Below are 19,241 nucleotides of genomic sequence, written 5' to 3'. Positions count from 1 at the left end.
TTCCACGTTCCTGGGCAGGCGGGAGGGACAGGCAGGGAGGGGGTTCTGGGCTGGCCCATCTAGCCCAGGAGACACCCCGCCAAGAACTATGACCGGCTGCCATGTGCCAGCACCTTGGTGGCCGTGGGATAGAAGAGTTCAAGGGAGTGTCCAGCGCAGCCAACTCAGTGAGTCCCAGGGGCCCCGACCCCTCCAGAACCCAGGGGCCCCCCAGGGCTCGATGGCATTGTCCCCACCTGGACCTGCAGCCCTATTGCTTCCTCTCCTCACTTCTGTCAGCCCCACCAGCCCCGGGGGAAGCGCAGCATAAATCATTGCCTCTCGGAGACGGAGCAGATGGAGGCTGTGGGGGAGGGGGAGGAAGCCAGGTTATGTTTGGCAAAGCAGAAAGCACAGTCTGTTAGGGAAAACGTTTCTGTGTTTAAGCTTCGAGGAATGTTAAATGCCTGGGAGTGATATTAAAAGAAACACAAACCTCCCTGCTGCCAGCTGACCGGGGCCTGTGAGCGGCCCGTTCAGAACCAGCGTCCACCGAGGGCTTTGAAGGCTCCGGGCCCTCAGCTCCCGAGGTGCGGCCCTGGGCCCTCAGCCACAGAGCGCCCAGCAGGCCTTCTTCCTGTGCCTTGGGGAGCGGGAGGGCCTCCTCACCAGGGGTGTGCCAGGCCTGGTGAAGTCCCCATCACCCTGTGGCTGCCCTCGGAGGTACCAAGGATAGCCGGGCTGGGGGAGGAGCCTGCACCGAGCTGTTCCCACGTGGCCAGGCCCCACGGAGCCCCAGGAAGGTCTGTTCCCACAGCTGCTGCCACCTCCCTTGCTGCCACGTGTCCAAGGAAAGGAATCTGGCGCTCGGTTCTGCTCCCCTTCAGCAGGCGCCAAGGATGGAGCTGAAGGTGGCCTGGCAGCGGGCCGGGTCCGTGGGGATGTTCGGGTGGCCTGCAGAAAGGCGGGGGGAAAGGCCCACCTGGTTTCCCCCCTCCCCGCCTCTTTCTAAGCCGCTTCTGGCTCAGCCCCTCCAGACAACAGCACGGGACCCCATCTCCTAAGCTGTAGGCATTTGCTCCAGTGGAGTCTCCGGCTCTGGGTTTGCTTGAGATGGCAGTGGGGCCTGGGGCTGAGGGGCGGGGGGTGGCATTAGGGATAGACAGATGGCGCTGCTCATTACCAACGTGTGTGTCCAGCTTTGCGTTCTCGGAGGCCCATTCCCAACGTTCTCTCTTGACCCTTGCAACAGCCCTGCAAGGAGGATGACAATCGTATTCTCCCCATTTTGCAGACGCGTTCACTGAGGCCCAGGTGCCTCTGCTGACAGTGCACAGAAAAGGCCGTGCTCTCTCCTTTGTGCTGTGTCCCTGGGCCCCAGGTCTTCATCGGGGAGTCGCCCAGGCTGGGTGAGGGGCACTGGCATGGATCGTGGTGTGGAGGAGGAGTCGGGTGGTACTCCACCCTAGCATCCTGCTTTAGGACGTAGGATGGGCTTCAGTCCTCTTACCTGTCTGGTGCGCCGGAGGGCAGCATGCATGGAAAAGAGCCAGGGACGGGGACTTACTGTGCATCTGCCGTGTGCCCCACCGCTCCGAGGGGCGTAGGGGCCTGGCCTCAAGGAATCGACTGCCCGTTTGGAAGACAAGCATATCGGTCCATGTCTGGCCGTGAGGGAACAAGGCAAGAGGCAGTAATGATGACGATTACATCCGAGAGCTGACCGTGAGCCCTCAGGGGACCTTCAGAGCCTCCTATGGGATAGGAAAGCGACCCCAGCTTTAAAGTTGAGAAGCTGAGGCATGAAGGGTTCAGTAACGTGTCTAAGAGCAGGCAGCCAGTGCTGGGGGCAGCCTGGGCCCAGACCCTTGCCTGGCCCTCCGCGAGCTCTCCTGTCTCCCACCGTTCCATGTGTAGTAAGAGGGACATACGTGTGTGTGTGTGTGTGTGTGTGCGTGTGTGTGTGTGTGTGTGTGCGCGCGCGCGCCACAGGAATTCAAAGAAGGAAAGAGCTTCACGGGCTGCAGGCAGGGAGGCTTCGGTGGAGCAGGAGGGAGTGGAGAGCGCCGGGTTTTTTAAATTCCAAAAGCAATGTTTGTATTAGAGAGAAAATTGCCGTAATAGCAGATTGCCTTGAACATAATCACCAACCATCCCTACTCCCACGCCTCTGAAACAGCCATTTTATTTGTGCCTTTTCCCTTCCTCAGATATACAAAATCCTATATCGTGTTAATCATCGTGTGTATTTTGTATTTTTTCTATTTTCACGTATTGTCATAACCCCCCTTTCTCTAGGGCCGTACGTGGTCTTTATAATGACCTTTTTCGTTACAGTGTCAGAAGTACTTCATCTACTTTATAAAAGTCATTTCCTATAATGGCCAACACGGGCATTGCTGTCTGAGGCTCTTGGGCATTGCTGTCTGAGGCTCTTCGTTATTCCAGCCAGGTGACAGGTTCTGGATCGGCAGAAGGGGGGGTGGGGGGCGGCGTTCCAGGGGGCGGGTGAAAGGGAGGGCCTCTTGGCCAGGAGCAGGGAGGCAGGAATGCAGAGGGAGTGACCCAGGAAATGAAGGAGCCCCCTGCGGTGAGCAGGAGGGTGTGAGCCAGCAAGAAAGGGGGAGAGTGAAGGAAAGAATGACAGAAGAGGGTCAGTGGAGTTTCAGGCCAGAAGGGATCCTGGAGGGCATGTAATCCAATCTGGGTTTTGGGGGGAAAAGAAACCAGACCAGAAAGTGGAGTGACGTGGCCACGGGCGTGCAGGTCATTAGTGGTTGAGCAATGACTCCAGACTCAGGGCTCCAGTCCCAGGTTGCTCCTGCTTGGTGAACTGCTGGGCAGATGAGGGAGTGAAAATCCTCAGATGGGACGGGGAGGGAGGGGGAGGCTTGGATATCAGTCTGTGACCCTGAGGGGTTTGTCCTTCCCTCAGAGCGAATTTAGCGTTAGATCCCACTCGCTTGGTGCATGTCTCCTCTTCCAGGCCCAGGAGTCCTCCCTTTCTTCCCCAGACCTAAGGGGCTGGGCCTCGATTCTCTATCCAGGCCTCCCCCTCCCCTCCTCCCCCCTCTGCCTGCTGCTTCCTTGCTGCCCAGCCCTGCCTGGCCAGGGAGCAGCTCAGCCAGGAGGCCCCCCTTCTCCCGCCCGGCCTCCCTGGCCCTGGGGGCCTCCAGTGTGTCTATTTCCAACCACTGCTTCGCCAGGCTCCCAATGTGCTGTCCCCAGCTGGGACCTGCCCCCCAGCTGACGAGCCTATTCTCAGGGTCTAGCCCTTGTTGCCTGGCGGGGCGGAGGGGAGAGCTCTCCCCGAGGACCCCACAGCTCAGTTCCTGCCACCAACTCCTGACTAGAAAGGGGGCGAGACCTAGGAGCTGCCTAAGTCAGAGGAGCCTCTCTGGGCCCTGCGCCCCCATTCCCCAGCTCAGCCACCAGCCTGGGGACCCAGACCCAGGCCTCCCACACTCCGCTCTGTTTCCCCCACTAGGGTGGGAGGGAGCAGCACGGTCCTCCAGGGGCAGCCCTCCCCCCATGGGAGTGCTCAAGCCACTAGGGTGGGAGGGAGCAGCGTTCCAGGCCAGCTAGGACGTTCCAGCTGCCCCAGTTCTGGGGTGCTAGCACCCCCCTACCCCCCATTGTGAAGTCAGGCCCGTGGGAGGCCTCCGTCCTCTTCCGTTCGGAAGCTTGGCGCCTGTGTCTGAAGAGGAAAGGCGGGTAATTGCTTGGACCTTCTTGACCTGCCGCTGGGAAGCTCGCAGGGGTCAGCGCTATTAGAAATGGAACTCAGGATGCTGGGAGCCAGATTGGCAAACCTAAACATCTAGACTCTCGTACCTTTTTTTTTTTATTGTGGTCAAATATGCCTACCGTTAAATTTACCATTTTAATAATTTTTAGGAGTACAATTCAGTGGCGTTAAGTACATTCGCAGCGGTGTACGACCATCACCGCCATCCATCTCCAGAACTTTTTCATCATCCCAAACTGAAAGGTCATGCCCATTAAATGACTCCCCACCTCCCCTGTCCCCCACCCCCAGCTACCATCACTCTGCTCCCCGTCTCTGTGACTTTGACGCCTAGGACCTCACACCAGTGGAATCACGCAGTGTTTGCCCGATTGTGACCGGCTGCTTGCTGCTTCGCTCCGCAGAATGTCTTTAAGGTTCACCCATGTAGCATGTGTCAGAATTTCCTTCCTTTTTAAGGTGAAGAACATTGTACGTATGTACCACGTTGAGTTCACTTATTCACCATTTGTCATGGACATTTAGGATGTTTCCATCTTGGGCTTTCTCACGTTTAGGTGAGAAAAAGAGCCTGGTCTCTGAGGATGGAGGTTTCATGACCTTCTCTCCAGACACGGGGTGTCCCCGCCACCACCCACCTGCTCCCAATTGCTCAGCCCTCTCCAGCTGTCACAGAGAGCAGAGCCCCAGGACCCCAGAGCACCACGGGGCAGCATTAGCTTCTGGTTGTGGAAAACAGTACGCCCCCACCTCCTCCCCCAGGCATCGAACTCCTGGACCCACCTTTCCTCAGCCCCCTGTCCGCCCTCCCTTCCGTCAGTGGTTTGGATGTGTTGAGTGTGGAGTCTGGTAATCCTGACGCTGTGGGAAGAGCACTGGGCTGAGGGTCAGAAGACTGAGTCAAGGTCCCTTGACCTCCGGGGCCTCAGTTTCTTCATCTGTCATATGGGCACAGTTGTTCCCACTCTGCCTTCATCACCAGCTTGTTGTGAGGCTCAAAGGATGGCACGTACCTGGTAGAGCTGGTCAGAGCTGTGACACGCGCATCTACGTAGTCACTCATTTATTCGGCCTTTTCTGCGTATTGACGTGGGGTGGTAGGCACTGTGCTGGAGGTACGGAGAGTGAATGGGACCTCCCTGTGTAGTAAAGGAAACAAGAGAATTCTGGTCATTTGGCCGGTGTTGAAGCGGCTTTGAGGCCAGACAGATCTGCAGTTGAAATCAAGTTTTCTCCATTCATTAGCTGGGAGAACGGGATAAGTTACCCCACCTCTCTGAGCCTCAGTTTCCTCAGCTGCAAAATGGGCTCGAATGAGTGCTGAATGTGAAAGTCATGAGGCCCGTGGCACAGGGCCTGGCAGGGTTAGTACTTGTCCAATGATGACGGCCTTTCGACCAGGTGGCAGGTCCAGGTACCCCGTCTTCTGACTGCCTGCAGGGAAGCAGCCCCCCACCCCCAAAGGCTGTTACCTGCAAGGGACCCCTGTGTTTGGGCCTCGGACTGGTTAAGGTCACATCTGTTTTCCTAAGCAGATGGAGTCACAGCTTTGATGAACTGACATCGGCGTGGACAGGGAGGTCAAGGTCAGGGCCCTCCTTGCCTGCCAGCCCAGGGTTTCCCTGCCTTGACCCCCGGGCTGAGCAGCTCAGCTCAGCTCGCGTAGTGCAGTCAGCCCCAGAGCAGAGCATGAGGAGCTGGAAACAAGGGGCCATTGTCAGCTGGGGCTACTTCTGGTTTCAATTACTCTGCAGAGAGGAGAGCAGAGTGAGCTGGGCCAGGGGCCTGCCAGGGCAGGACTCAGTGGCTTCCCCACTCCAGGCCCCTCCCTCTGGCCCCTCAGGGGTCAGCTGTCCCTGTGGGAGGGTCAAGCGTGCCAGCTTTATCGCCCCAGGAGCCAGGCTCTGGGAGCGGGCCTGCCTGACCTGGGGCCCCGTCCAGCTCTGGCCACCGCAGGTACCACGAGGGGCTCGCTTCCCTCCCTGGTGGGGTGATAGGCATTGTGGGTCCTGGATGCCTTCTCCCATGTGTCCTTCAGGCCACACGGGCCACAGCCGGCCCCTGGGAGTGGCCTGGGTTTGCCTGGGATGAGCTGGGGGTGCAGCGGTGAGAAAGCCTTGGCCAGTGGGGCTTTCCCCGAACTCCCAGCCTGGCACCTCACCGCCCAGGCAGCTCCCTGCCCAGACACCGAAGTGGCCATGCTGGCTGTGACTTTCCTGCCTCTTCCCTCGTGGATGGACCCCTCCCCTCCCCTCCCCCAGCCTGGGCCAGGTGTGCGCTGTCAGGGCAGCGTCTGCCTCTGGGATTTGTGTTTTTTATCCCGGCTGCTCTCGGAGCAGGCCCACGTGGCTGCCGCCACCACCAGGGTGCCAGCCCAGAGGCCATGGGGAAGGGGAAGGATGGTCAGCCGACTGTTCCCCTGCCAGTCTCAGACCCTGCCTCCCCCCAGGGCCCTGGTGACTGGAGCCATTGTCCTGCCCTGGCCCCGCCCACCCCAGCTGTTTCAGGCCATTTGTTCTTCAGCATCCCACCTGCTGTCACTCTTCAAGGCAGGTCCGGATGCAGGCGGCAGGATGGGGGAGCGCCAGGGGCAGGGTCCCTCAGGGAGCCCTCCTGCTTTCCAAAGCCTTTCCCAAACCAGAGCGCCGCCTCTCCTCTCCCTGCTCAGCGCCCCCCCTCCCAGGTGTTCCTGATTTGGGGAGCCTGGACTCTGCCCAGTGGGTTCTGCAGGCAGGAAGCATTCAATAGGAAGCAGATGGGGGCTCGAGGCTCCCTCTCCCCCTCCTGCCCCGTTGGGGAATGCCCCTGGCAGGCGGGCTTTTACCTGCCCCCCACCCCCCACCTCTGAGGGGTAGGTGACGGGCGGAGAGGCCGGCCCAGGGAGGACCTTGGGGAATGACTCATTCAGGCCTGAGAGCACACAGCCTCTCTGCGAACCACAGGAGCCCAGGAGGGGCGCTGTCCTCTCAGCTCCGGGCCGCACTCCCCGATGCAGGCAAGAGACCACGTTTCATCCCAGCTCCACACCTGATGGCAGGGTGGGTGGCCTCAGGTGACCTCCTCAAGTGCTTCCTCTGGAGCCTGTGTATTAAACGAGTCTCAGGGTGACAGCACCTGGCAGACAGCTCACTCTCGGTGCGGCTGACCTCCCTGCAGGAGGAGCTGCAACATTGTCCTCCTAGAAACCAGACTGGTCCCCAAGGATGTCCCACTTGAGGGTGTTTTTTTTTTAAACCTTTGAGGAAAGGACTTAGCGGAGGAATTGCCAGGGATTTTCCCAGCCGAGGGCTGAGGCTGGACCTGAATGCCCGGGGGCACACCTTGGCGGGCCTCGGCCAGCTCCTCACCGTGGGGCCTCAGAGTCTGCCGTGGCCCCTCCCTGCTGCCCAGCCTTTGCTGTGGCACTGGGGGGTGTGTGGGCAGTGGTGACAGTGGTGAGGGGCTGACCTCCCGGCGCAGCCTTCTCCCCACGGGCTGGGACCCGTGCAGCCTGCCTGGTCAGACCCTCGGAGGTAAGAGCCGAGCTGCTCTGGCTTTGGGGCCCAGGTGACCCGGGAAGCACCAGCCTGACTTTGCGATAAGTGTCGTCCCATTATAAGGCCGCTGAGGGGGACTCACACCAGCAGAGCCGCGGCCCAGCGTTTTCCCGAAGCGGAGAGAGAAGTAGAGATAAGGCACCCGTTTCATCCAGGACTCTGACCGGAAGTTTCCTTTAAAAAGCCCCCGAGTTTCCCAGCCTTCACATCTGCTCCCCCCTGAGGGACCTCGTGGGCCAATGGCCGTGGTCAAGAGAAACAGCGGTTCTCATGAGAACTGTCCACCGGAAATGCTGAGTCCATCCCCTTGAAGGAGGGCCAGGGGCTCCAGATTCTGCCTGCAGAGCTTGGGAGGCACCGGCAGCACCCCCAAGGCAGGGGCGGTGGACAGAGGAGGTGAGCAGATGGGGCTCCGTACCCCCACGTCAGCCAGGGGCCTCTGCTTTTACCTGAGGGGGAGGCAGGGAGACTTTGGCATATGACTTCGTTTGGAAAGAAAGGTGGGGTGTGTCCTTTGCTTTAAAAAAAAGAAAAAAGGATGACTGTTTGGTTCAAGCTCCTGTTTGGACACCAGGTGTGGAAACGGAGCGCAGGGAGAGAGAGAACGTGGCTGCCCGGCCCACAGTGACCGGCAGCACTGCGGGCTCCCTGGCTGCCAGGAGCCGCCTTCTGCTCACTTGGAGCCTGCAGTGGAGTGGGAAAGCATTACTGGTCTTACTGAAAGCAAAAGGCACGGAGCTCAGTGGACCCTGACCTTCCAAACCCTCCCTCCTGAGGCTGTGTCTTCGGCGCGCGGCTGTGCTGGGGGACCCCGGCCACACCATGTCCTCCCCGTGAGGAGGAGCAGGCCAGGAGCCAAGGGGTCCGGGCATTGGGCTGGCCAGGAGCGATGTCCAGGACTTGCGCAGGGAAGGAGTGGATGGACATGGGGTGGGTGTGCCCTGCCCACTCTGTCCCGGGGGAGGGGGGGTGGTTTTAGATAAGCAAGCTGTTCCCAACGGCTCAAGTGGATTTTCCACCCACTTCCATGACCAGTGTGCCGTGAGAATCACTGGGGATGGCCAGGGGCATGCCATCAGGGCAGTTCTGCAGGGCACCGCTCTGGGCTGTCTCAGCCTCTCCAGCCCATCGAGAGCCTCCAAGCACCCTCCGGACACCAGCTGGGGTGGGGGGGAGCAGAGTGGAGAGGGAGGCTGTGGGGGACAGTGCATGCTCCACACTGGGGGGCGGCAGCGTGGAGAGGGAGGCTGTGGGGGACAGTGCACCCTCTGCACTGGGGCGGGGGGTGGGGGAGCAGAGTGGAGAGGGAGGCTGTGGGGGACAGTGCATGCTCCACACTGGGGGGCGGGGAGCAGAGTGGAGAGGGAGGCTGTGGGGGACAGTGCATGCTCCGCACTGGGGGGCGGGGAGCAGAGTGGAGAGGGAGGCTGTGGGGGACAGTGCATGCTCCGCACTGGGGTGGCGGGGAGCAGAGTGGAGAGGGAGGCTGTGGGGGACAGTGCATGCTCCGCACTGGGGCGGGGGGGTGGGAGCAGAGTGGAGAGGGAGGCTGTGGGGGACAGTGCATGCTCCACACTGGGGTGGGGGGGAGCAGAGTGGAGAGGGAGGCTGTGGGGGACAGTGCATGCTCTGCAGTGGGGGGGGGGGGAGCAGAGTGGAGAGGGAGGCTGTGGGGGACAGTGCATGCTCCGCACTGGGGTGGGGGGGAGCAGAGTGGAGAGGGAGGCTGTGGGGGACAGTGCACTGTGCCGTGAGTCAGCGCAGGTTTTTGGGGAGATGGGAGGATCGCAGTGCACGCTGCCAGGCTGGGTCTGGGCCCTTCTTGAACCCTCACCCTCAGATATGTTTTTATGGATTTTTTTTTTTTTTTAATCCTCACTCGAAGATACCTTTTCCATTGATCTTCAGAGAGAGTCAAAGGGAGCGGGGGAGAGAGACAAAAACACACACACACAAAACATTGACGTGAGAGAGACACATGGATGGGTGCCTCCTGCAAGCACCCCTACAGGGACTAGGGCACCTGCAACCGAGGGGTGTGCCCCGACTGGGCATCAAACCTGCAACCTTTGGGTGCACAGGGCAGCACCCCGCCGACTGAGCCACCTGCCAGGGCACAACTAGCTTTTCATCTTAGCTGCCCCTGTCCTTATACCATGCACCCCGTAAACCTTGATCACCCCAGAACCTGCTCCCCACCCCTACCCTGGGCATCTATTTAACCATTTGCCTGCCATAGCGTCTATAGACCAACTTTAAAATCATTTTTCATGAGAATTTTCAACTGAAAATATTCAAGGACACCCGAATTGTGAGTAATTTTATAATATTCATTGCAAATTGATTTGTTAAATTCAAAATATCGTGGCGTGTGGGGATGGTTTCCGTTTTGGACCCGTGGCAGTTAGCTGATTAAAGCCACCAATAGCCACTTATCTGCAGAGTTGAGGTGGCAGAGCTTAGAGGACTGCATCGCCATCCACAGCTGCAGGGTCCCGACCTGGGAGTTCTGCCTGGGCTGCTCAGGAGCCCCCTGTCGCTAACATTATCTCCTTGGAGGGCGGGTCCGTGGCGAGGGGGCCACGGCTCAGTTTGTCGGAGTTAGGCTGGCCCGTTCAAGGTCCGCCCCGCCTGGCAGTGGCGGGCATCTGTTCAGAGGTGGGTGAGTGAAGGAATGAATGAGTGGCGATGTAGCTTGTAGGCCCAGCTCTGCCGTTGGTCGCTCGGTGACTTCGAGCCAAGTGTTCCTGCCCCCGGGCCTAATGCAGGCCTGGAACGCAGCAGACATTCAGAACGTTGGGTAGACAGAGAAGGCCATCCGTGGGCCTCACTTTCTCATTCCGGGAAGAGCTCTGCCTTCCCCGCACGCAGGTTTTGATGAGCGTCCGCACAGAACACGGTGAGAACACACGTCAGGAATGCAGGGATCACAGAGCCAGCCGTCATACGGGGACTTTCCCATCTCCGTTTCTCACAGTTCTCCTGGGACGTGCCACCCTCCACCCTCCTCGCCCACTTGCACACCCTCTGCCCAGCCTGTTCCTCTGGGCTCTCGTGCTCTGCCCGCCCTGCTGTTCTCTCAGCGTGGACTCTGAGCCGGTCTTCGGGCAGGAACCCCTGTGGGCTCCCCCGCTGCAGCCCTCGCAGCCTCTGACCCACTTGGCTCTCCACCACCACCTTGCCTCCCAGCCCTGCTCCCTCGGGGCCTGCTCCATGCAGACGGACCCCAACCACGTCCCTCCCAGTCCTCATCCTCAGCGCGATCCCAGGCTGCCCGGCTCCCAGCTCCAGCACCCGGACTCTGGGGACTCTTGGGACTCTCCCTTCCCCCCTGATTGCCCTCACTGGGGTGCCTGTGGCCTTGCCCTCGCTGGTGGCTCAGAAACCCCTTTTCCAGGCTCAGTGTCATTTGACCGAGGACAGGGACAGAGAATCGGGGCTCTGGTCTGGGCCTGAGGGAGGGTGAAGTCATTCCAGTGGGAAGAAGGAGGTCACTCCAGGGAAGTGGCAGCAGCATCCTAAAGTTCTGAGAAGGAGCCTTCCCTCTGTGTTCCCAGGCGGGAGGATCGACCGGGAAGCGGTCCCCACCCCCAGCTGTCCCCCGGGCAGCCCGGTGGCAGTCCCCGCCTCTGCCACCCACACGTCTGAGGCTGTGTAGCTTCCCTGTTGACCTTTTTTTCTTCGGTGATGTCACTGCTGACCACCTTAGCCTGACTTTACCTGTCACAGCTGTGCTGGGTGGCTGGTCCTGGCCACCCCAGGTGGACACCCCTCCCTGGGGATAACCCGGGGTCCTGCCTGCACCCCCTTAGGCACAGCCCCTCTCGTTCCTCTGGCAGAGAGCCCACGAAGGAGACGGGAGAGGACTGGACAGTCTGCTAGGAATGTTTTTAATTCCGAAGGCAGTGACATCTGTTCGTGTGGGCCTTACCGCCCAGGCTCTGTTTACGCGGACAGGGGGCCCTTGCATGTCCTCAGAGGCGGGGCCTGCCAGGTGTGGCTGGATGGAAGGGGTGCATAGAGGGGAGAGGGGATGAGGTCACTTCCTGGGTGGCCAGGACAGCCCAAGCCCAGCCCATTCAGCAGAGATGAAGAAGGGTCCCTGGTGGGCTGGAGGGACCAGAACTCAGACGGCTGCTTTTGAGGAACTTGCTGGGATCATTTGTCTTGTACAAACCGCTGCCCCCCCGCCCCCCGCTAGCCCCTGCTCCTAGACCATCGACTCCAGGAAAGACTGTCAGGCTTGGGGGAGAAGGCACATTTGTGCTATCCCCAGAGAGAGCTCCCAGCCCACAGGGAGGACGGGGAAGATGAGCAGCTCAAGGGAACAGCCTCCTGACAGCTACCCATCTGCTAAGGCGCTTATGTCACCATGGAGACGAGTTGGCCATCTTTCATCCAATCAGAACTGGCCTAACCCAGACAAGTGTTGAGCCTGGGGTTCCAAAGACAGACAAGCGTAGAGCTTTGGGAACAGGATCTAGCCTGTCCCCCTTCTCCCACACACCTGCAGATGGGGGGCAGGCACACCCTGCACAGCCTTCCCCCAAACTGCATCCTGGGAAATGTGACCCAAATAGAGGGAAGAGGCCTCAGAAAGCCAGCGAGGGGCCGTTTCTGAAGTTGACCAGCCGGAGGTGCCAAGCGCTGATCACGTGTCTGCAGCAGGTGAATGTGGTCAGCAGTTATAATGGCACCTCACCCGCCAGTTACACAACCTGCAGTTGCGCATTAGCTGAGGGATGCAGAGTAAAGCGAGGGCAGGTGGCCCTTTTCCACAACCGTTCAAGCCACACAACACCTCCTCCTCCAGGAAGCCTCCCCTGGTTCCCTCTGGCTAGAAATTTTCTCTAGACTTTCATGGCACGTTATCTGTGCTGTTCTTACCGCGTAAGACTGGATTTCTTGAGGGCAAAGACAGTGCTTTGTCCATCTGAGTACGACGTCGGGTAGGTGCGCAATTAATAGGTACCAAATGCCTGGATGCCTTTCTGCCCCCTGTTGAGAGGTGTTTAAGCCCATGTCTCCTCTCCTCTCTTGGGCTGCAGGCATCGTCACGTGCAGGCTTTTGATTAATTTCTGTGATTCCTCAGCCCCTGCCCCAGGCTCGGGCACATAGACCTTCAGCCAAGGCCTCTTGAATGAACGGAATGGGATGAAGAAATGAGGCCTGCAGAAATGGGTGACGCCTTTCCGGAGGCACCGGGTTTTGTGGCAGATGGGGTGAGGAAGCTGCCTGGCCCCCACGGGGCTGGAGAAAGACGGGCTTCAGGCGTGGCACCCAGGTGGCCTGGGAGAGGCAGGTGAGGGATGGGGCAGGAAGGGTAGCTCGGGCCTCAGCTGGGCAGGGGACACAGGGGTGTGGCTGCCTCTGTGGGGCTCCTCCCCTCACCCTTGGGGGGCCGGAGAAGCCATGTGGCTCAGCCCGCTTAGCTGCGGTGGCTTTAGGCACCTTGAGTTCTGGTGTGAAGAGGCTCTTGGCAGCCTGGCCCCGCGGGTGTGGAGTGTGGAGGCCTGGAGGAGATGGGACTGGCCTGGGTGCCCTGGAGGCCCGCCCCCCGCCCCCGAGCCCATCAGGGCCCAGGACCCTGCCTCCACCGGCCAGGCAGAAGGCAGTGCAGGACCAGCTCCTGCCCCAGGGCAGTCACAGTGGTGAGGTCAGCCAGACCCCTGATCGTGGCCCCGCCTGGCCTCGGACCGTTGCTCAACTTCTCGGTGTCCTTATATTCCTCGCGTGGAGAATGGGAGCGCCGTACTTACTGAGGTTGGGGGAGCTCTAGGCGAGCCAACCCCCGTGCAGGTTAGCGCGGGGACGGCGGCAGAGTCAATTCTCAGGAAAGGGCGGCTCATGACGATCGGGTTGGCTCTCTGCCGTGAAGCCGCCACCCCTGTCTCCTCAAGCACCGAGGGCTCTGATGTTAAACCTCGAGGCCTGTGTGCTGGTTGAGGCCCAGCAGGCGTGTCCCAGAGGCCGAGGGCGGGTTCTGTGCCCTGACCCACCCGCCCTGGGGCAGCCACGAAATGCCCTGACTTAGCGCTTTTTCCTGAATCCAGAAAACCGGCCACCTCTCAGCGAGACGCAGTGGCTGAGCCCCCGCCTCATTGACACTAAAACTGGGATGAGGACGCCAACATCACAGAAGGTCTGAGACTTAATGCAATCAGATACCTGGGAGCCCTTTGCCTGGGACCCAGCTCATGGTTGGCACCATGAGAATACTGGGTTCCTTCCCACGCTGAGCCTCGCGCTGCCCCGGTGTGACGGCCTGGACGCCTCTGGGTTTGTACCCGAATTTGGAGCTCAGGCCTTTCTCCTTTCTCCGGAAAACTTGTAGGGGAAGTTTTCCCAGCGCTCTACTTTGTATTGTCACCCTGCGAAACGATTCACTTCTCCCTCTTCGGCTAAAACATTCACCGACTTGATGGCCAAAAACAAGGCCGCACATCGCTAGCTCCCACGCCGCCCCCCCCGCCCCCCCCCCCCCCCCACCCCCCGACACAGACAAAGCCGCTGGGCGCCCCTTACAGCACTGGCCTTTCTCGGGTTCCTCTGGCCCAGGGCACAGGCGTGGTTAAAGGAGGCCGCGTGAGGAGCACCTCCTGTGAGCACCAGAGACCAGTGTCACCCTGAGCTTTTGCTCATGTCCAAGGAGAGGGCCCATCGCTGCGAGTCCTCCTTCCCCACTAGGGACCCTCCTTATGTGTTATGTTCTCCACGAGAGGTTGGCTGCTGGTACGTGCCTGTCTGGCCCTGTTGAGGGGGGCACCTTGTGGCAGGGTTTGGGGGTAAGGATGCAGTTGGGGGTAAGGATGCAGACCTCCAGGGCCGCAGCTTCCTTTCCAGGACACAAAGGGCCGCTGCGGATGGCCAGCACTCAGCTCCTGGCCCTGAGCCCTGCTCACCCCTCCTGGCTCCGCCCAAGCCTCCCTCACCTCCAGGCCCAGGGAGCGGCCTGGCGGTGAAGGGGTTAACCGGGATCTAGAGCGCAGGGACTGGGTTGTGTTTAGCCGCTTGTCAAACTTTATTTAGTAGGGGCTGGAGGGGGAGAGGCAGGGTGGGTGAGGAGGAGCCCCAGCCTGCCAGGAGTTAAAACCCGGAGGTTGGGTTTTTGGAGGGGGCAGCCTCCAGTGCCTGAGTCACTTCCTTCGGGGGAGGCGGGGACCTCCCCTGGACGCTTCTCCCGGCCGGTCCGTGGCGCACGCACTCGCTCGCACTCGGGCGCTGGGACCAGGGACCAGGAGGCGAGCAGAGGGCCCCAATCGGGGCTCCCCAGCAGCCGGCTCCTCTCCGGGGAGGAGGGACAGGGGAGGAGAAAGCCTCGCCTCACCATGCGCTTCCCGGCTCCGCTCCAGTAACTGTGCCGCCGCCGCTGGGGGGCTGAGCGCGCGGGACGCGGACGCTCCCGTCGGCGGCGCTGAGCTCTGCGCTCTCTGCGCTCCGGTGCCTGTGCCGCTGTCTGTGGGCCGCCGCGCGCGCGCCGGCATGACCGACGTCCTGCCTCAGCCCGACTGCAGCCTGAAGGCGGTGTGCGAGCCGCTGGAGCGCTGCTGCCTGGATCCGCTGGAGGAGCCGGGGAGCAAGCGGCCCCCCAACACGGGCGCCCGGCTCTGGGGCCGTGTGCGCAGCAAGCTGCTCCGCCAAAAGGTGCTGGTGGGGGACCTCCGGGGCCAGAGGGGGTGGACTAGAGGGACCGAGAGAGGGCGGGGTGCTGGGGCCCGTGGGGGTGCCGGGCCGCTCTGCCCCTCCTTGTGGAGTGCCATCCCAGCTCCTGCCTGACTGTGGAGTCCTGGGACAGACCTGGGGGCTGCTTTGGGTCTGGTCTCTGTGGCCTGAGCTGGATGATTAATGCTGGTTGCTACCCCCGCCGCTGACCCTGGCTGCCTTCTCTGCCTTGGGAAAGGGGAGGTGGCTCCTCTCTGAGTCCAGGAATAGGGGCTCCTGGGCACCAGTGTCCCCCACGGTGTTCAGCCAAGACCCTAACCCCCTGTATCCAGTGGACATGGCTGGCTGCCCCTGTGCTGAGGGGCCCTGACAGTGGCCCCTCAACGCCATCAGCCGTGGGAGGTCTCTTTGTATGGGACTGTGGCATCCCTGCCCACCCGGGAGGAGGGATGGGGTGGGAGGCAGAGGCGCTGCTGAGTCTGGGGTCCCTAGGCCGCCTCTTCAGGGACCGCCCAGCTGTCTGCTGGCCCAGTGCCCGCCAGGCACCAGGCGCCTCAGTCCGTGTGCCGGGGGGTTCCTGACCCAACGGGCAGTTCAGAGCAAGCTGTGCCAGGGAAGGCTGCCCGTCCTGCTCGCAGCCCCGGACCTGGGTGGGGATTAAAGTCGAGATAGAAGCTGACTGTCTGCAGCTGGGCAGGCTGCCTTGGGGCTGGCTTCGGGCCCTGGCATCGGGCATCCGGGGGAGAGCCAGACCCAGGGCCTCGCACACAGTAAGTGCTTGATAACTGCAGACAAATGAACGGCCGGAGCAAGGTGTCCTGGTGGCCAGAGCCAGGCCCTTCAGGGCAGTCACAGGCAGGCTTTGGCTATCTGCGTGGCTGTCGGGGGTTTGCAAGCTCTCCTGTGCCCAGAAGGGCGCCCTCTGCAAAGTCCTCGCTGCCAGCCAGCCAAGGTTCCTGGCACCTGCCAAGAGGAAGTGCTCTTGGGCCCACTGGCTCCTGGTCTAGTTTCTTCCCCTGCCAGTGGGGCACGCTTGACCTCCCAGAGGTGACATCAGTCCTGGAAAGTGCTGGGCCGGGCAGCAACTTGAGCTGTCCTGCACTGGCCGCTGGGTCACCTTCAGCCTCTCCGGGGACCAGGCTGGCAGAGCCCTGCTGGCCTCAGCTGCTACCAGAGCCCCTCTGTGCTGAGGCAGCTGTCTGTGCCCGGCAGCACAGAGCCATCCCCGCTGCACCCCTTCTCCCCAAACCCTGCTGAGGCCAGCAGATATCGGCCCAGAGCTCCTCGTCCAGTCACAAACCCCGAGGTTGGCAAGAAACTGACCCAACAGGAGCCTGGCACAGTGCCCGCCAAACAGAGCCCTTCCGATGTACCTGCACCTTTGGGGAGGTGCCTGGGGGGTAGGGAGCAACTTTAAACCCTAAAATCCCACACTTCCCCAGACTTTTTATTCCCTCCCTGTGTATCCATGACTGGCAAAGCCAAGAGGCCACTTCAGGAATCCTTCAGCGGGCTTTGCCTCTGGGGGTGTCTGATGGCTCGTGGTGCTCTCGGGGCGAGAGTGGCGGGCCAGCCAGGCGCTGGGCTGCTGAGCGGATTGGCATCAGTGCAGCTGCAGGGGGGCTGTGGCGCTGGATGCTCTGTGTGGCGGGCGATTCAGTCTCCTAGCCCCTGCTGTGTGGCACAGTCTGTCGGTGTCATGGACACAGGGTCTGCACCACGGACGACAGGAACATTCATCCGCCCTGCTGTGCCTGCCTTGCTGTGCCCGGGCGGAGGGGTGGGCAGGCCTTCTTGTGGAGCCAGGCCCTCTGCCCACTTCCCTTCCCAGCTGCATTCACCTATTTTTTTATTTCTTTTTTTTTTGGGAGGGGAGGTCAGGTAGCAGCTTAGGTGGGGGGGGGGGGGGGGGGGGCGCCAGGTACTGCCCAGCCTGGCAGGAGGGGCCGCCTCAGTAACTTGGCACTAAGGATTTGATGTGGCGGATGCCCCAGTCACCTGTGGCCCTCCTGCTCCCATTTAACCAAAGATGAAAGGCTGGAGGAGTGTGTGTGTTGGGGGCCGGGGGGGGGGGGGGGGGAGCTGTGACTCATCTGGGGACGCTGTGCTGGGGCTGGAGACTCGGTTCAGATGGAAAAGTCCCAGGATTCACCTGTAGGGCCTCTGGCCTGGGGAGTCTGCTCAGGGCCCACTCACAGGCTCTCCTTTGGGCCCCGGGGGCGATGGCTGGGTCGTTCTTATCCCCAAGGAGAGTTCTGGGGCCGAAGCCTCACTCCGACCTCTGACTTGGCAGTTGGTTTGTTGTGCAAGCGTTTAGCAGAGGAGACACGTGGCATTTGGGTTTGTGGGTTCTGCCAGTCCTCTTGGCGTTTTAACCTCGCATTTCTCCTTTTCTTTTTTTTTTTAATTTGCTCCAAATCACACTCCAGGAGACCAGGCTCCGTGCCTGTCCTTCCTCCCACCCTGCCCGCTTCGTTAGGTTGCACTTTGGAGGGAGAGGGGCAAACCCCACCCCCTGAAGTGTCCTTGTGGGGGCCATAGAGGGCTAGGAGGGCCCCAGTGAGGGTAGGCCAGAGTATTTGTCAGGGGCTCTGATGGGGAAATCTAGGCCCCATTGTTGCCCTGCAGCCAGGCCAGATACCAGCTGGAGGTGGGGAGTGGGGTGGAACTGGCAGGGTCCAGGGGAGCGGGGAGTTGAGGTGGGCTCCTGATGACCTTGTCTCTGCGTTGAGGGGTCGCCATGCGGGTCTGAGAATTCCCTGCCTCCACGGAGCTTCTCTCTGGAAGCTGGAGGCCGGCAAGGTACACGGAGGGGTTTGCTGAGTTCTCCTGCTCTGTGATGGGGTTTGCTCCCCTCTGCTTCTAGGAAGGGTCAGAGGGGTCACTGAGGAGCTCAGGGCAGGCTGAGGAGCCACCTGTCTGGGGAACCTTCGGGCTCAGGAGGGTCCTCTCTTTACCTTCTTGACTGCCACCACAGGGCAGCTCCTGCCCCTCCCAGAGGCTGGCGTTTACAGGGACAGTTCTTCCTCACAGGTGGCCCCAGGTATGCACACCATACCCCCCCCCCACCCCAGGCTCACGGGCCATGGAGGGGGCAAGGGTGCTGGGGTGTAACATAGCTATGCCGTGAGCTCACTGACTGTGTTTCATGACCTGGCTCTAGGCATCAAGGAAGATCTTGAAACTTTATAGAACAGACATCTGTCCTGCCCTGGCTGCCCACTGCTCGGCCCTGACCTCTCCCCCCGGCCCCCCCTCGCCACCTTGTTGGCTAAAGGGAAGGGACCTGCACCCTAGTCTTCACCATGCACCTGCCCACCCACCCCTCGTGCTCCCTCCGCTGTCGGCAGGGCACAGGGGTGCTCCCCTAGGCCTGGGGGACCTTGCAGCCCCTCATCTCCTCCGTGTGGGCCAGCTGGAGGGCGGAGGGGCGTGGCGTGACCGCCCTGCATTCCTGTGTCACTCTGCTTCTCACAGCTCTTTCTGACTCCCTAGAGAGAGGACCTTACTCCTAGGGTCACATGGTGGCCTCCTGACCCCAGTGCTCCCGCTTCTCCTCCACGCCGGCTCCCGAGAGGCCCGTGTGCTTCCGCAGGGCAGGCGTCCTTGACTCTGAGAATCAGACTCAGAGCCAGCCAGACCCACAAGTTGTGTGACTTTTTGAGAGGGTCACAGGCCCCAAGGTGGGAGCCCCGTGTTGCTCTGAGTGAACTGGGCAGGCGCTGCTTGTTGGCACCTGGGAGGTTAGAGAAGCCACTGGCGCTCCCCGGCATCCCTGCGGCCCACAGCCGGCCTGGCCAGGCAGCCACGCTGGGCTTGGTGCCCCAGCTTTTGGATGGCCCCGGACCAGGGGGAGCTGAGCCTGCCAACCAAGGTGGTTCCCGGAAGGCCACGGCTGCCGGAGCCCAGTGTTGCAGGAGAACCCAGGGCCAGTGAGGCCCCAGGAGGGCAGCCATTTTGGAAAGAGCCCAGAAACTTCTGCAGGTGCTGGTTGGGGGAGTTGCCGGGCACTGGCAAGCCCTCTGCCGAGTGGCCTTGCCGGCTGCCCACGTGGTCGGGAGCTGGTCAGCAGGTGCCGTGTTCCGGGAGCTCCCTGGTACCCTAGAGGAACACATACCCACGTCCCTAGAACCTCCTGCCAGGCCGGGAGGAAGCCAGAGGCAGTCCTGGATCTGGAGCCCAGCGAGCCTTGGACTAAGCCCCACTGTCTGGTCCCCCAGGATGGGGCCTAGGGAGGTGGGCAGAGGCCGTGGGAGCCGCCCTTTGAGATTCTTCTGCAGAGAGGCTGGGAGACCCCGTCACCGCACACTGAGGT

At 61.2% G+C, this 19,241-nt stretch overlaps 1 protein-coding gene across 4 annotated transcripts in view; it reads left to right on the top strand.

Moving 5' to 3' along the window:
- Positions 1 to 19,241, top strand: part of ABR (ABR activator of RhoGEF and GTPase) — a 190,207-nt gene that overhangs the window by 153,581 nt on the left and 17,385 nt on the right. Inside the window, exon 1 of one of the 4 annotated variants that reach the window (XM_054709007.1) lies at positions 14,747 to 14,908. The exons of the other annotated variants lie outside the window; for them this stretch is intronic. Within the exon in view, the coding sequence (XP_054564982.1) occupies positions 14,747 to 14,908 (162 nt within the window). Of the gene's footprint in view, positions 1 to 14,746; positions 14,909 to 19,241 lie in introns of those variants that run through there. 4 annotated transcript variants of the gene reach the window in all.

This window comes from Eptesicus fuscus, chromosome 20 (assembly GCF_027574615.1).
Source record: "Eptesicus fuscus isolate TK198812 chromosome 20, DD_ASM_mEF_20220401, whole genome shotgun sequence".
NCBI classification, from domain to species: domain Eukaryota; kingdom Metazoa; phylum Chordata; class Mammalia; order Chiroptera; family Vespertilionidae; genus Eptesicus; species Eptesicus fuscus.
This window is presented reverse-complemented; position numbering and strand designations above follow the sequence as displayed.